Source organism: Dermacentor silvarum, chromosome 6 (assembly GCF_013339745.2).
Source record: "Dermacentor silvarum isolate Dsil-2018 chromosome 6, BIME_Dsil_1.4, whole genome shotgun sequence".
Taxonomy (NCBI): Eukaryota; Metazoa; Arthropoda; class Arachnida; order Ixodida; family Ixodidae; genus Dermacentor; species Dermacentor silvarum.
In genome coordinates this window covers 61,735,474-61,752,623 of record NC_051159.1, presented here as the reverse complement: position 1 = coordinate 61,752,623, position 17,150 = coordinate 61,735,474, and the positions used below count along the sequence as shown (strand labels likewise).

At 43.4% G+C, this 17,150-nt stretch overlaps 1 protein-coding gene across 1 annotated transcript; it reads right to left on the bottom strand.

Moving 5' to 3' along the window:
* Window positions 1-2,685: 2,685 nt before the first annotated feature.
* LOC119456692 (disintegrin and metalloproteinase domain-containing protein 10) lies at window positions 2,686-16,925 on the bottom strand. Its single transcript, XM_037718519.2, has 8 exons — window positions 16,893-16,925; window positions 15,396-15,576; window positions 14,345-14,501; window positions 13,036-13,217; window positions 8,450-8,661; window positions 4,000-4,161; window positions 2,892-2,914; window positions 2,686-2,824 (listed from the first exon to the last, which is right to left on the bottom strand). The coding sequence occupies exons 1-8, from the start codon at window positions 16,923-16,925 to the stop codon at window positions 2,686-2,688; spliced, it is 1,089 nt and encodes a 362-aa protein (XP_037574447.2).
* Between the last annotated feature and the right edge of the window lie 225 nt (window positions 16,926-17,150).

Here is a 17,150-nt window from a genome sequence, read left to right as displayed (position 1 = left end):
ATACAATGGGGCATGTGAAAAGTTGAAGTGGTGGCTATGGTGTGGGCTGCTGAGCACGAGGTCGCGGGATCAAATCCCGGCCACGGCGGCCGCATTTCGATGGGGGCGAAATGTGAAAACACCCGTGTACTTAGATTTAGGCGCACGTTAAAGAACCCCAGGTGGTCTAAATTATTCCGGAGTCCCCCACTACGGCGTGCCTAATAATCAGAACTGGTTTTGGCACGTAAAACCCCGTAATTTAATTTTAATTTTTTTTAAAGTTGAAGTGGTTATGTAAAAAAAAAAGTTTTAGACATTTGTGAGGAAAGCTCGAACAATCAACGTTTATTCGACCTCGTTTCTATGCTGCACAGCAAGGAGCAAGAGTTATAAACGTGTGCGTATGGCGTCAAACGGCGATACAAACACCACAAGGATCAAGAAAATTTATCTTCAATAAACCAAGTACAGCCACTAATTTTCGCTAACTTGCATGTGTCATGTACTGCCGCGAAAGCATTTTGAATCAACAAAATACCTTGATATCGGAGGGAGGTTTCTCGTAGACATTTTTTTAAATTTCGCTCTACAGATAGGGCCTGCCCGCAGAGTACAGTGTACACTTTCTGTTCGCTTAGCGCTCGTATCGTCAAGCCCTTTCCAAGCTTTATGAATTCTCGCTCCTTCCCTCATACTTGCAATCACCCGGGCACCTTCAATCAACGCTGCACGTGACTGATGTCGCCGGCGTTCGTTATATCAGGGTACTTCGTTTTAATTCACACTTCGGCACAGCATCGCCAAATCTGTCTACGATCCTTTGACCAGCCGTGGACCGGCTTTGTATTTCGCATGCGCTATGTATTTCATTTTGCACTTCTCCCTTTGAACCAATCCAGTGAAGCGAGTTTGTCGCGGCCTTTCATCCGCGCCTGTGGCCACTGCTTCGTGGTCATATTTTGCACCCTTACCTCCGAATTACGCTCTTGCGGAAATAATAAACAGACGTCTCGCGCAATGTTATACCGTCATTGTAGTGATGTATAGAATGCTTCAGGTCATGCTGCTGTGTCCGACTTGGCAGATGTGTTATCGGTCACCCAAGCGTGGTGCTTCAGTAGCTGAGGACGAGGCCACAGCGTCAGATTTCAGTAAAATACATTAATGTATTGTGTTGTGTTGTTGTAAGTTCAACAACTCGAAGTGTCCAAAGTTAATTCGGAGCCGTCCACTTCACGTTCTCTGTAATGCTTCCGTGTAACATGTGAGATTAAACCCTATCAATGACCACGAGGCTCCGGCTTCAGTCCTCAACAGAAGGTAAAAAGTGCCTTCCGTATCGAAAAGCAGGCCTATATTCTCCCTATCCAGTAGTCTCATATCTAATGGGGGTCCATAAAATAACCCGCATGCCCCTATATGGCATATACAAACTGCGAGATCTTATACGAGGCTCCATGTGTTCATATGGGGCTTTTTTGTGTGTGTGGTGAATGGGTTAGCATTAGGAGTGTCCAAGTAGAAAACAGTGTGTGTCTGTGAAGCTGGTCATAGCAGTAGAGGTATATATACGCATATAGTGCAACTGACCGTGGTCTGCTCAGGACCACCGTTAGTTGCACTTGGCGTGTCGAGTGAGCCCATCGCAATGTGATGAACGTGGGACCTCGAAGAGCTAGGTGCGACGTAATGCTAACGTATATATCTCGCATTTCCCGCTGGATCGCCACTAACTTTTTTAAAGGTTTGCATGAGCGTGGAATTAAAATGAATGAGCAAATACTTCATTTAGATGCCAGTAAATGAACCTCAAGGGGTCAAAAATAAACCGGGGACTTCCACTATGCGCAACTGTATCTCAGTCGTTGCTTATCAGTGTTAACCTCACCAAGCACTATCAGCAGGATACACGCGTTTTTTTTTTTAAGACATCGTCCTCATTAACTCAATATCCTACAATTCCGACTGTGGCACGAGTCTTCCAATTCAATGCAAGTAGTGTTGCGTCAGTACGGTTGGCAACTGGGGCGCACTATATCGCATCGGATGTTACTTATAATTGCTGTTCTAAAACATTGAAATAGTATGAGCACATAGTACGTCAGAAGTGACTGAATCGGATGAAACTGGTTCGTGGGTCCTAGCAGCAGAAGTCAACGGGACCATGCTATAATGATTGATTAGCCACTGTATTCGACAATGCAAATACATGACAATGTGTGCGTTTCTAAGAAAAGAGCCTAGAATTTTGTAGTCGGCAGCATTTAAACTTCAACACCACTTTGCGCGGCAAGTTGAAAGGATAAGTCGCAGCGGTCTGCATCATCGACAGCGAACACGATCAGCAGCTGAAGGTGTTCCGAGCACACAGACAAGGTTTGTGCATGTTTTAACACCCCGAATGCATGAGTACATTTCTTTCTGTGGAGCCTGTCGAGCTATTCATGGTATCTTATTCATAAGATGCCGGAATCAAACAGCACTACAGTGTTATAGTAGAAATTTGCGGCTTGTGGAAGAATACGTCAAATTTAAGGTGATTTTAATAGAAAGCACAAAGATCCATTCTAAAGCTCGTAGAACAACGAGTCTCAGGGTCAGACTTGAGAACGAGTAAAATTAGAAAGTATATCACGCACGAATGACGGATACTTTATGAACTTTGTAATGCGTGAAATAGACTTTCGAATGGTATAATATTGGTCAAGGATTGGCCAGCATAAGGCGAGGCCTGTGTACAGTGAAGTTTACTCCTGATGAAGTCAATGGACAATGCGTCACGTCCATGTTGACGTGGTGGCGGTGCTCCTGCACGATGACCACAGCATAGCCCTCTTCAATTCTGTTAACGAAAGAACAAGACAAAATTTTATTTCAAACAGAGCTCAGTTCACTGGTCATACTCTTACCCTGCTGTTACCCGGAACTTTGCCTGTAACAGTCATTACACAAACCCATTTTCACTGTGCTCTGCACAAGGGCGTTAGCAGCAGAAGGTCTCACCAGAGCACCGTAATTTCTGTCACACACTACACTCTCATCACCGCACAAGCGCATGTGTCTTCACGTGAGCCGGTCACTAAAGTGCATAAGGACATGCGGCACGCTCTGTGCAATCGAGAGATCATTTGACGATGATCCAGTAGCAGCTGTGACTGACTTGTTAAGAATATAGGCCTAGAAGAGGTCACTGATCTACTTTATCTCTGTTCCAGGTAGACAACGGCTAGTGTGCTACAAATTCATGTGCTTATGTATATATATATTATATATATATATATATATATAATATATATATATACTCTGTCACGACGTCACTTACGAATGCAGCTAGAATGGCCCGTCGCAAAATACATTAACGTCAAACACTTTGGCCGTATAGATAACAAGATGGAGCCACTGCGTGCCGTTGTGGGATGTGGTAGACCTGGCTACGTTATTACAGTTCAATATTAGCCCATAAAGCATAATTCCATATTCTACAACATTATAGCGATGGTGTACAATCGTGTGAGTTCCCAGTGGATCGCATATTCTAGATGACATCTGCAAGAAAAATTCTTAATTTCGTAATCCGTCTAATACGTGCTCGTGGCAATGTACATGATCAGTCCTTAGCAGACGTTTCCGGATCTTTGCCATTAAATGTACACGAGCACATCTAACAGTTCGTCTTGCAGTAATATTAATTGTGTTAGTATGGAATGGGAAAAAAGTAAACTACCGAAATTCCACCCGCTGTCTTGTATTACATATTCTTCTCGCTTCACCTGAGGTGGTATTCTCGGAAGATAACTTTCGTGGATATTCTCTCAAGATGTCTCATTCAGCGGACGTGCCAGCGTTCTAGGCATTGTGCCAAGAATGACGTCGGAGGTATGCCTCATGCGTAGTCACACGAAAGTGATCGCCGATACGGCCTCTGGCCGCGCTTCGCAACACTAGTCACCTTTAAAGCACCACTGACTCCTCTCAACCAGCTTAGTCAAAGCCTGCATTGACGCGCTTGGCACTCACGCTGACGAGGGTTTCGATGGGGTGCCGCAGTGTGTCCTTGAGCTTGAAGGGTGGTTTCTTCAGTGGGTTGTTGCTAGGTGTGTGCAGAGCGAAGCAGCGGAAAATGAGCAGCATGAACCAGGAGGAGCCGAGGACCACCAGGCACGATACGAAAGGGTGGTGCTGAAATTTCGTAACAGTCATAACGTTTGGGGAGCTCGCACTAGTGTATATATATATATATATATATATATATATATATATATATATCTATATATATATATATATATATATAAGGCAGGAAATGTAGTACATGAAGGATGCGCAATAAACGAGGCATGTCATTTCGCCTGGGCCGGCTCGAGAAGGAAAGACAAAAATGTCTAGGAAGTATTTCGAGACTCTTTAGGCAACGCATTAATGACAGATTATACCTGCAATAAGACTCTTTACAATGAAGCGCTAAAAAAAAAAACGTTACATCCCTGTTTTCACGGGGTCCTGGGAGCAGTAGATAATTCGTGGACTTTATATTTAAAGGGAATGGGGAACATTTAGGGGGTGATGTTCGGGAAAATATGTGTGCGTGGTGATTAGGGCTAAGTGAATATTGATGAACCACTATTCTTGCCTGTTTAACGGCGTCATATAAAACGCCTACAAAGCTTAGCCGCTGTCCTGGCAGAACCAAAACTGGCAGTGATTCTATATTTGCAGAGAATGGCTAAAATGCACCGAAATTAAGCTGAAGTCTGTAAGTTATATAGCATTTGTGTAAAATTACTTCTGCAAGCGCATTTTACGAATCGATTCCTGCGACAAGTTTGCCCAGTGTGCCACAAAGATGGCATTTATGGAATAGAGGACATCCTATGTGTGGCAAAGTTTCAATGACGTTCCGCTATTTACAGCAAAATGCTCGAAACCGTATAATCTACATCCCCATAGTCCCGTGAGAAATTGCGGGCATGTTAATTGTAATGTGTGGAAAAGCGTTTTTAGAGTCGTTATGAAGTTGCGAATAATTACTCAACCCTCGTTCAGACTCTGTTTTAATGGGAGTTTGTGGTAGGTTTTTCCGGTGAACTTGTTGTTGAAGATGATTTGTTGAAGATGGGTTCAAACATTGTGGTCAATGTGCATATATAAGTATCTGTATTACAAATGTCTTCATAAAGTGCTCGAAAACGTAATACAGCCGTTTTCCGCTGTCCTCCCACTCTGCCGACAAAATTCTACGTCACACCGAGCTCACATTTGCCGAAAATTTGGGGCGTGTGATGTGCAATGCGTGGGAAAACGTACGACGTTCTTGGATTAATCAGAAGTAGGGGTGTGTGACTACTCTTTTTATTCGAGGAAAACAACAGTTATTCCAGTCTACCGGGCGAAAGACAGATGCATAAGGAGATTCGTCTGAATGATTATAGTTCAGGAGAACCACGGTTGTTGCGCAGACGATCCAGTTTCTGCACAAACACGTGGAGACCTCTAATGCGCAACAGTTACAAGTCGTTCAGTAAACATGTTTCGCCTTGTGCAGCCTACGAATTCTCTGTCTCCATTTAGACAAAACAATTTATCCCTCGGACAATCTCACCATGTGTGGATTCCTTCAAACGATGACGTCATGCTGTGGCATTGCCCTTAGCTCTGTCATCGACCACTACACTCTACTATATGCATCTGCTGACGTGCTATTTTTATTTTTATTCCTGTCATTGTCATCGTGCACCAGATATGATAGTACTTTCTGGTGTTCCTGAACAGATTCCGTGGAACATTGCATTATTTTCTTTAGTTGGGAATATTCGTAGAAATAAGAGATTTGTAAAAACTACTGGAATCCTCGTTTTCTTTCTATTTTCATGCTTTAGATGAAGCGCCTGCGTGCGCTATGAATTGAACGAGTCAACTTGTTTATATTTCGTGGAAATATGGAATTAATTTTTTTTAGTTCGGAATATTCGTAGAAATAAGAGATTTGTAAAAACTACTGGAATCCTCGTTTTCTTTCTATTTTCATGCTTTAGATGAAGCGCCTGCGTGCGCTATGAATTGAACGAGTCAACTTGTTTATATTTCGTGGAAATATGGAATTAATTTTTTTTAGTTCGGAATATTCGTAGAAATAAGAGATTTGAAAAAAACTACTGGAATCCTCGTTTTCTTTTTATTTTCATGCTTTAGATGAAGCGCCTGCGTGCTCTATGAACTGAACGAGTCAACTTGTTTATATTTCGTGGAAATATGGGACGGGTTTAGTGCGTGCAAAAGCGCTTCGATCGGAACGTTGTGCTTTACAATCGCTGCAGAATTTAAATAACAGTATTGGGAGAACTATAATTGTCAGCGACACGAACTGTAGTAAACATGTGAGGAACAATACGGGTGATATCCATGTGAAGTTTAATGCATGTGGATGAATTTACCTCACTTATTGCGAAACAACTGGAGCACTGTGGTGGCGATCCGTTGAGAGCTTCTTAAGAAAGCTGTAGTAACGCAGACAGAAGCTGCATTGTGCATGGCCGATTTCGTTTTAGCGAAAACTGGGTGCCAAAGTAAGTTTCACAACACGGAAAACGAAATGTGGTCTGCTTGCGATGTTTTAGTCCTGCGTGTGAATAAAAGTAAATGAAATTATCCTGTTAAAGTCACCACTGTGTGCCCTACAGTCGTATAATCTCTCTAAATTACTCAGAAGAGATATTAACAGCAAGAGAAAAATTCTATCCAAGGAATGAAGTGTTAAAACTATGGGCAAAAAATAATAAAAATATGCAACCAGACAGAAAAGTGTCTATACCAACGGGTTTTATTCTGCATTGCAGACGTAGCAGTAATATTATAATTGCTTTCGTCACGGTTCACTACATCGATCCACGTAACAGCCACACCGCGGGGCTTGTTAGCCATGTCCTTGTCAGTTCTTCGGGCTCATGCTTAGCTCAGCGTTCAAAATTAACGCTTTCAAAACGGCCGATTCAGCCTTGTCGTCAGACCATGGCGTAAACCATGAGAAATTACTATCCTCTGCACTACCGAAAAAAATGTAGGCACGCAAATACGTAATTGTTGAACTGCTAAAACAGTGTTATTTCACACTTTACTTCAAGAAATCATAGGAAAAAAATGATGAAAAAACCATCTTGAAGCATAAAAGCCATATCTACAAATGTTGACGCAAACTGCGAAAACATTTTATGAGCTGCTTGCAGCTATCTTCTTTTTTAACGGCTGTGTGAGCCGACGTATGGCGCCCTTCTTTTGAAGCTGGGTAAACCAGGCTCATAAACGCGCGCGGTTTGAAAGTTTTCGCTGAGGCCTATACTTGGCTTGAGAACCAGTGTCCACAAATGTGGACGCTGGTATCGAGGAGGTTATACAAATATACGCACTTGTCAACAATACTAACACTCAATAATCCAGTCTTTGGTTTTGAGCATTCAGTGATAACCACGCTTGAATTTTAGTAGTCACCTGTGGTTTGTTCGTTAAACAAAATATATTTACATGCCTGTTAATGCGATATTCTTGAAACAGAGTTACTGATGTCGCACATGACTATCGACACGTTTCGCATGTGCAGAGAGGCAATACTAATAATAATTGCTCCACATCCGTTAGCAAGTATACCAATTGGGAAAACTGATGACGTGTCACAGTAGGCCGTTGTATGAAGGCAGTTCTTATGATGTGTGCGTTTGTCACAATCCAGTAGCAAAACATAGGTGCCTAGGATTTCATTGCTTACTTCCTTTCGGCGCAGGATGGCCATGGCTAGGTTACGGACACCGGGCCAAGCAAAGCGCAGAAGGTGAATTTATAGGCAAGGGTGACGTTAAATGGCTATGCAGAATTCCACATCCCTCACGATCGTGATACGACTGCGGCTTGCGTTGGGTGAACCGACAGCCATTGCAGGGACAATAATTGTGATTTAAAATTTAAGTGTAGGCCAAAATACAGCACTAAAAATTTAAGCTCCAATTAGTGTTCCAGCAAGGGCTAATGTCAATTCACCCAACGCAGGTACTAGCGGTTAAAACAACGTCGCTATTGCAAAAATTTTGCTACAACCACCTGCAAAATGGATGCCGGAGAAACAGCGAGAAGAGACGATGTGACTAAAGGGCCCAAATCGTATCTCCTTGTCCGCCACGTCCCGGTGACCGAGCGTAGACCACTGTCCGAACCCAAGTAACCTCGGCACTAGCGTGAGCAGCATACGTCACTTGACCGATAGCATAATCGGCCCTTGCGGCCACAGAAACACATAAGTGGCGCGTGCTGTAACATGACTGAGCCACACGAAATGGAACACGAACGGTAATTTATCATGGAAATGATAATCTTTGATGACGAAAAGTCAGCGATATGGTCAACAACACTTTTTTCTTGACTTCCCATGTATACATCAGTTTATTGCCGACGTATCTCGTAACGTTAAACAGTATGTGGTACTCACAGCGAGGAACTCGTACAGGGTGTTGACTGATTTGCCACCGAAGAAGAACGCCCCCAGCCGCGTCAGGAAACCCCGTGGCTCGACGAGCCGGCATTTGTGAAAAACGTCGCAGTATCCGCGCATGTCATTGCACGGGGACCCCGGCTGCAGCTTGGCGCCGCAGTGGCTGGCCATCTCCGGGAAGGCGCACGCAACCTTGCATTTTGGCGAGCCTGTTGGACTCAATTACAAGTATATGTTAATTTCACTTCATTCTGGTGACCGGCAATGCCCGCATTTAGCTGTCCTATGTCATAGCACGGCATCGCGCCGATAGAAAGCGACAGTTTGTACTCGAAGTTTAACAGGAACTCTGCCTGACAGTTCTTGTATAGTCCACCTTGCCTCAGTTATGAAGGTTGCGCGTGCACGCATTTGTTTCTACAGTTGAGTGAAGGAGGGAAAATTCAAGAACGGCCGACGGAGAAAATTGGAGCAGTACACTTCTGTATTGTAACGATAAACCTCAAGCAAAATGACTTGTTTGCATGATATGTCATCATGAACAGTACGTGGTAGCGATGAATTAGCGCTCACTCGGGTTGAAACTAGTGTAGCTGTCATGGGATAAATATAATGTATTTTCATTTTCCGCGAGCCTCTCCTACTTATTTTTGACGTGCAAATGAGGCACACTGTGGTTGACGGGAGACTTCCAGATACTAGACATGGTTTTCTTGATTAGGACATCGTCTTCAACTTCTATGTCTGTTATATCAATGTCGCAGTTCTTGTAGGCGTACTGGCTTCGCTCAGACTTAAAATCTTAAGAAGCCCATTTTGTGGTTATGGTAGCATGTATTGGAAGTCCCGGAAAACAACAACTTACAGCATTTAGCATGACGAAGAGTGCCAATGTAGCTATATCTGCTTTTGCGTGCCCATTCGTCTATGATGAGTAAGAATACTGGTGTTCTTTCTGGTACGTTTGCCGTCTGTTAAATTCAGCGAAGTTCAAGTGGGCGATTTCGGAACTCCAATATATTGCGCTTATTATTACGTCTGCTGTTAGGAAGTCGTTCAGCTTGGCCAAGTTAATCTCTTCGTGAGTTTGTTATAAGTGCGGCAGAAGCCGTTGTGATTCCTCGATCGTTTTGACTATTCTGTAAAATGATGGGATCATCCGAACGATTGTCGACGGCAAGTTACACCTTCCATCAATTAAGTGCATTCTCTCGTTGGTTCCTGATAAAACTTGCTGGATGTATATGTCTTCTGGGTGGTAGCTTGTGCCTGAATCGGCACCAAGTCATATGTAAGTCTAATTTCTGTGGATAGTTCGCTTACCTAGAAATTTGACCCTTAGTGTATGTCATACAAGCTTGTTTTTAAAGTTTAAAAAAAAACTGTACAACTTTTACTTTTAAATATGGCTTTTTAATTTTTTTAATATGTGTTCTTTCTGTAACGGTGTACTTGGCTTCAGCGTGCAGCTTTAATATCACACTACGTGGTGTTCTGAACGGGTACTGTCTACACCCGTTCAGTATTCAACACTAAATACAAAGAAAGGCCTGGTAGGCGTAGGACGTTCAGCTTTATTAGTTCGACATAGGTCCTTACACAGGCCACTTTGGTTTACGTCCTTTATGCACAAATCTTGTGCGATATCTTGTCTTCTTTGCTGAGTACCTGAAATGTTCAGCCAGGGTTCGAAATACCCGCGGGAGATGTCGAGAGACTTCGCCATAAGGCAGTAAATTCACTCAGACCGACCTGTAAGTCCTAGGGGTGCGAAATTGAGGGAGTTTAGGTACGCCTGAATCATGTATGATCACGGAACTACACGTGAGGATGACTTGACATGATTTTCAGTCAATCAAACAGAGATCCTGAGAGAGAACACATGAACAGTGGGCAGTTTCGCAAAAGTTGGCACATCAGGAACGTAAGGCACCAGGACAAAAAGTGAGTAGGATAAACCAGTCCATGAAATAGGGACTGGCTCTATGGACTGGACCATATATGGAATACGGTAAGATCTCTATAGCTTCTAATGTGATTAATACTGAGTTCACTCGTTACACTTGCGTCCATGTTTTTTAGGCTGTTATTCGTATAGGTATGAGCATATTCACTCGTACTCCTACGTGGGTCGTTCAGGTCAACCCAGAGTTTTTTGTAGTATCCACGTTCATACTGGCGCCATCTGTTTGCCGTGCTTTGGCGGCATATATTTGTCGGTTATCACGCCGTCATGCGCTGATGTCGCTTCGCGCCATAAGTGACTCGTTAACAAGATGACGGAGAACACAGTTGTGGATAATAATTATGTTTCTCACCAACAAACGATTAAAACCGACTTCGAACTATGCCGCAGCACAATATTTGAGTGGTTACGAGAGGGCCGGACATGACATCATCTATATTGATTTCCTCCCCAGTGATTACAATACCAAAGCGAGATCATCTGTGACGTTTTTGAACGCGTCTATGCTGAAACGTTGGAACCACTTTTACGCATCCGAAGATATTCCGTAATACTGAAAAAAAAAAAAAAAAAACTGGGCTTGTCTTGAACAGCCCTTTCGCAGATGGGTGAAGCAGGGTGTGAATGCGAATGACCGCGAATGATGACTTGTCTGTCCGGGGATCGCTTGCGAATCCAAGTGGGACTTAAGCACAAAATAAATTTTGTGAAACTAAAGCAGATTAATACTAACAATAAAACATTTTGTATGCATATAAGTAATATTTAGCTGTGATCTTCATCTTGTTATCTCAGCCCTTATCTGAAGATAAATGCTTTGCTGTTAATATAATATGTAACCTGAGCTGGAATAAGCATCCTTCTGCTACATGTTTTTTGTAGTTCAGAAAACTGTCTGCTTAAACACAAATTAACGGTATTTTTTCTTACAGCTCTGACATAAGCCTTAATATAGAATATAAAGTAATTATCTGGGACTCGTGCACAGAACAAAACATTAACGCATTAGAACAAATTTAGCGAAAAGCTGTTTGTTTGATATTTTCTAAATATAGTTGAACTGGCTACCTCACTAACTTAATTATTATGCAAGGTACTCAAGCACTGCCGCTGCGAAGAAAAATTCGAAGGCTTAATAATAACCAGCTTTGCCTTAATCCTCGGCAACGCATCCAACCACTGATAGGGCGATCGACAAGACACCGAACCATTAAACCAGCACTTTGTTAGGGCAAACACTTCCGCGCACAATATCTTAGAAGAATACGCCACCGTTACCACTTCTGTCTAGCACTGAATGCATTGAACCTGTTGACGCCTGGACATTTGTTCGGATTTTTTACCTACTTTCTTTGGCGCTGTGTCCTTGCCGATATTGTTTCACAGTTTATCATGTTATTTTAGCGAGTTACATTTACTGCATAGCAATTGTGTCTTCTTTGCGATGTACAATCGCCACCAATACGAAAATAGAACACCTATTTCTTTTCTAATACTCGTAGAGGCTTAACTCACATGCCTTCCATTAAAGTATCAATAATTCTGAAAGTTCTACAGGAAAGCTTTATGTTGTGTATCAAGTTGCTAGATTTGAACCCGTGCAAGCTAAGTTATCGTCGTTTAAAAAATTTGCTGTTCTATTTCATATTCATGACAGCTGTACCAATGCCAATTATCCTTTTGCACATCTTAGTTTACCCTTCACTTTGTACCAACGCCCCTCCTGTGTGGGCCTGCAGTGTTCTCTGAATAAAACTTCGGAATGCCTGAATCCTTGCGGCGTACTCCTAGTACACATGCTGTATATAAAAAGTTGCTTTTAATGCTATTATTTTGTTAGTCCTACGTACATATTTCTCCGCCGGCCCTGTAGGTACAGAACTTCATTACCGCCGCAAGCACTTCTTATTGCATGGTGTTATGACGGTAAGCTTACTTCTAATCAGTGACCGATTGTTTGATTAGTGACAAGTTAATTTTGACCACCGTTGAATAACCGTGCTTCATTTTTTTTCGCTTGAGAAGGTGAAATCTAGTAACCATAGCAAGTAAATTTTGAATTTTAATTGTGAACTATGTGCTTCGTTCCTTTTTGAAATTTTACAACTCTGCAACAAGAAAACAACATAACAATTCTGCAAACTACGCTTTATAATAGATCTAAAGCGCACAAAATTAATTTAATACTATAGCACTTGGAAATATATAATCAATTTGTGAGCAGGGCGTTTGCAGCAGGCAACTGGACTGTGTGATACTGTGTTTTCAACACTGATTAAATATAATAGAAGCTAATTTGAAATAAAGAAAAAATAATGTGATTTTGAACTGCTTTTCTTTTCATTAATGGTTCCTAGGCTTGGTATAATGTCCATCAGTACAGAACAAACCAACTAACCAGTCGTAAAACGAGTGAACTAGAATTCCCTGCACATGTTCGCACAGTTGCAAAGTGTGCGCTACTCGCTTCTTTCTAGTCGAACAAGTTCAGCTCAAAACTCTGGTGCTGCCTGATGTACACTAATCCGCGCAGCTTCACGGTGGTTCCCACTTGCGAGCTATATTGCCAATGTAGTTATCAGTTTGCTGCGAGGTTTCTGTTCTGTTAGGAACTCACCGGGTGCTTGACAGGTGAGGAGGCACTGCTCGTCGATGCTCAGCCCCTTGGCATTGCGGAAGCACTCCTGCAGTCCGTACTTCTGGCAGATGGAGCCCATGCACTGGCCTGACAGGCACACCTGCGTGTTCTTGTTGCACGCCGTCATGTTGGGCTTGGCCGGCGCCTTGGGACACTTGGCCCTGTTCCCGGTGCGAACGCATAAGTCAAGGAACCATTGACTAGTAGAGCACTGTAGCGAGTGGTACGCATATACTGACGAGTGGCGGGCGCGTTGTTCTCACCCTTGCAAACCTCGTCATACAGCAAAATTGTCTTAATTGCACTGTCAACGTTGCATGAAATTAGCGGTGACATTAGAGCCAAAGGATTACAATCTCATGAATGCAGTCAACGACTAGGCACAACCAGCTGTCCAAAGAAAACATGAAGCCATGGCTTGCTTACTTCATGTGGTTTTTACTAATCAATTGTCGAGCCCCTCGGTTCATCTTATGCCTCTCGCTCAACTGTTCAAATCGGCGGTAGGACATCATCTAAAATTCTCGTCTAGAAAGTCGCATGTTGTACCGCACTTCTGTGGGCGAATAGCGCCCTGCTTAAGGCCCGTTCAAAGGATATTCGCAGTGGGACACCTCGGTGCAGTCCGTCTTTTCACTGCACAGCTTTCCTCTTGGTACGAACTGGCACGACGCGTTGCAGCAGGCGCCGGCTGTGGGGCTGTAGAAAAGACACAGAAATGCACGACATATTACAGACGTATCCGCAGCAACATTGCTGATGCAATGCAGGCTACGGTACCGATATCGCAGTGATTTCAGGGGCCAGGCAGCCGCTAATTCAAGAAAATGGTGAGCGTGCAATGTTTATTACCCCTGTTACAATTAACTATTGCTCGCGTATACAATGTTGGCGGTCACATTACATATTGTATCTTAATCCTTTGCAAAGCATTCACAGCTCAGCTTAGTCAATGCTATATGCCATTGCGCGCATACTTTGTCAGTCTAACACCGTTTGTTTCCTTGCACACACAAATTACTATAGAACAGCTGAAAAGCAGTGTTGAGCCCTTTGTGCACAAAAAAAAAAAATAACAAACCAGAACAAAGTCTCGTTCTTCTGTTTACTGTTCTGCATACCTATGTGTTATTTCATTCGAAATTCAAACACAGCAATTAGTCTCCGAATCGAGACAGATTCAGAACTGTAAAGAATAGAACTGACTGTCGTCAGCAGAATAAACTTTTTTTTTCTTCACCGTACTTGTTTCACAAGGAGCCTGTCCTTCGAGCATGCAGGTACCTACCTGCACCGAGCGAACGGCCTCAGGCGGCAGGCGAGCGACTTGTTCTCAGCGTGACGCGCGTAGCAGCACTTGTCCGTGCACTCGGCCTCGTTGAGACCGCAGTCGCACTGCTCGTCGCCCTCCACGATCTGGTTTCCGCACACAGGACCGCTTGGCCCTGCGACGATGGCAGGCAAAAAAAAAAAGAAAGGCCACGCGCTCTTCAGATGACTCGGGTGGACTGTGGTGTCATTCAAGGTAACATAATTGCAACGAAAGCTGTGCTCTCTTCATCGAAAGTATATTGTCTGGAACTGCCACGCTCACTATAGACACCTTTCTTAATGGAATACGTGTGGTACGCTGTGCATACATGTACCTGTGGCAAGCAGCGCAAAAACGTAAAGAAAACGTATCTACCTCGTTCTTGTGCTGTTTGTCGATTATGTTGGCGCCTCTTCAGTGTAAGTGAAGCCTGTGTGTTGTTTCCAGCTAATGAGAAACAATAAATCAGTTTTCTCTGATAAAAGTGTTCTTTCAAAACCGTGTTTTCGCAATTTCGTGGTTTATAACATTTATTAGAATTCGCGTTGATCATAACACAAGAAAATAAGGGCCAAACGTTAATTTCTTGTTTTTAAAATTTCGAGCCCAAACACCAGCACCGTCGCGTCACAGATTTCACAGTACGTTCGTTTCTCTTTTTTTTTTCTTTTTTTTTTGCGGCAGTCGGCGGTCGTTGCGGCTGAGTGAGACTTATTCAAGCTCGCTCAGTTTAGTGTCTGGATCCTTTTCAATACAATGCAGTCCAGCTTTACGGCTACAAAGTTAACTAGGCCCTAGAAGACGACGTCCAAATCCATGACGTCACGGCGACGTCGCCACCCGTTCTTCTTTTTTTTTTTTTTTTTTTTTGCTCACCGAGCGTCGTACTCGCAGCAAAAATTGCATTTTTTTTGGTATCGTGGAAAGATAATTTACTATCGCAGCTAAAATAATTTTGCCTCTTTGACGTGCCGCTTTAAAACCGCAAAATATTTTTTTTCCGGCAATGTAGGAACGGAGGACTTACTCTGGAAGCAAATCTCGCGTGGGAGCTCTCCCTTGAAGAATGGCAGCAGGATCGCGCTGATATTGCCGATGCTGCAGGGCGAGAAGCGGTCGTTGTTGGGCCTGTCCCCCTTGGTCGCCGACTCGTACATCAGGAACTTGCCCTCGGGACCCACGGGATCGCAGATGCGCCCTTTGTCGTGCTGCAAAGAGAGGGAAGGCAACGGAACTTGAGTGGAGCGCGTATTCTTTTTTTTTTATTTCACGAAAGAATACACGCACACACACACACACTGCAGTCTGGAAGCATTGGGCTGTGCTGCCTATTCTACGCTGTAAACGCGCGCTGAACCCGCGAACCGATAGAGACTTGCGCTATTTTAGAGATATCAAATCCCCAAAATATGGCACGGAATGCGCATCTTGCATGCTACTTCAGGGAAATAAGTGCAACACAACTTCCTTCGTAGGCGTGTCTTGCGCGGGGGTATTTCGAAAGTGGCACCAGTCCCAAAGTTCTCGCTGAATTGGTAAAACTTCACTAGTGCCTGTAGCTCTAACACCGCAGTTATAAATTAATTAAATTATGGGGTTTTACGTGCCAAAACCACTATCTGATTATGAGGCACGCCGTAGTGGGGGACTCCGGATTAATTTTGACCCCTTGGGGTCCTTTAACGTGCACCTAAATCTAAGTACACGGGTATTTTTGCATTCCGCCCATATCGAAATGCGGCCGCCGTGACCGGGATTCGATCCCGCGACCTCGTGCTTAGCAGCGCAACACCATAGCCACTTGGCAATCACGGCGGGTTCCCGCAGCTATAACACTCGCCATAAAGTGAATAATTTACGGCAGATGAGTGTTAAGTTTATTTCATTTGGCTGTGTGAACGTCTTGTCCAATTCCTCAAGTAATTTGTCCGATGAGGTGACACCACGCCTTCTATAGAATTTTTTAATTGATTTGAATGAAGTACATTATTGATTGACGTTCGAAGCGTGCTTTTAGGTATCACAATACTGCTGTTTATCGGAAGCGCTTTCAGGTCCTAAAATCTGGTCTGTGATTCACAAGGGGCAACACAAATCGTGTGCGAAGAAACGCTCGTGTATATCGAAACCAACAGTTCTGTGTACAGCATGACTTCGCATCGCATTGCTCAAGAAAAACGTGAAGACACCATTGAATATTGTCGGTTTCTTGCTTAACGAGTTGGAGGCCGTCCCTAACTAGAGCCAAAAGGTAGTAATACTCGTGCTTCATACACGCTTAGTACTAATGATGCGTACATGAATGGTAGAAGAATTCTTCGACCAAATGCAACTATAGACTAGGTGCCGGCGAGGCAAATATAATGCCGCATTTAGCTCTTTTCGCTTTTTTAAAGCATTCGAACGGCATTTTAATGTGCACACTCTTTGAAGCCCCGTAAAACTGAATTTTTCAGCTTGCTACGAGAAACTATAACGGGCGTGTAAGGGCATGTTTATATAGGAGCACGTCTTCTTATTGCACGTCCTTTGACGTGAACGGCGAACCGTCTGGCATGTTATGACATCCTGTAACACCGTTGGCATGTAGAAGGAACTACTGCAGTTTATGCACACAAAGGGGTGGAGTGGTCAGCGTTGCTGAAAACTCCGACTACAACCACCACTTTCCGAGTTAAGGGTGGTGGTACTAAAACATTTTTGTATTGTGTAAATGTGGTTTAAATGTGAGCAATAAAGGGGCCATAAGCCACTCACAGTACGACAATTTCTTATAATCTGT

Coding starts and splice junctions, on each gene's coding strand:
- LOC119456692 (XM_037718519.2), bottom strand. CDS start 16,925: ATGCCAGACGGTTCGCCGTTCACGTCAAAGGAC. Junction 15,577..16,892: donor CGCCGTTCACGTCAAAGGAC/GTGCAATAAGAA, acceptor CTCTCTTTGCAG/CACGACAAAGGGCGCATCTG. Junction 2,915..3,999: donor CCATCGAAACCCTCGTCAGC/GTGAGTGCCAAG, acceptor TGACTGTTACAG/GCAAAGTTCCGGGTAACAGC.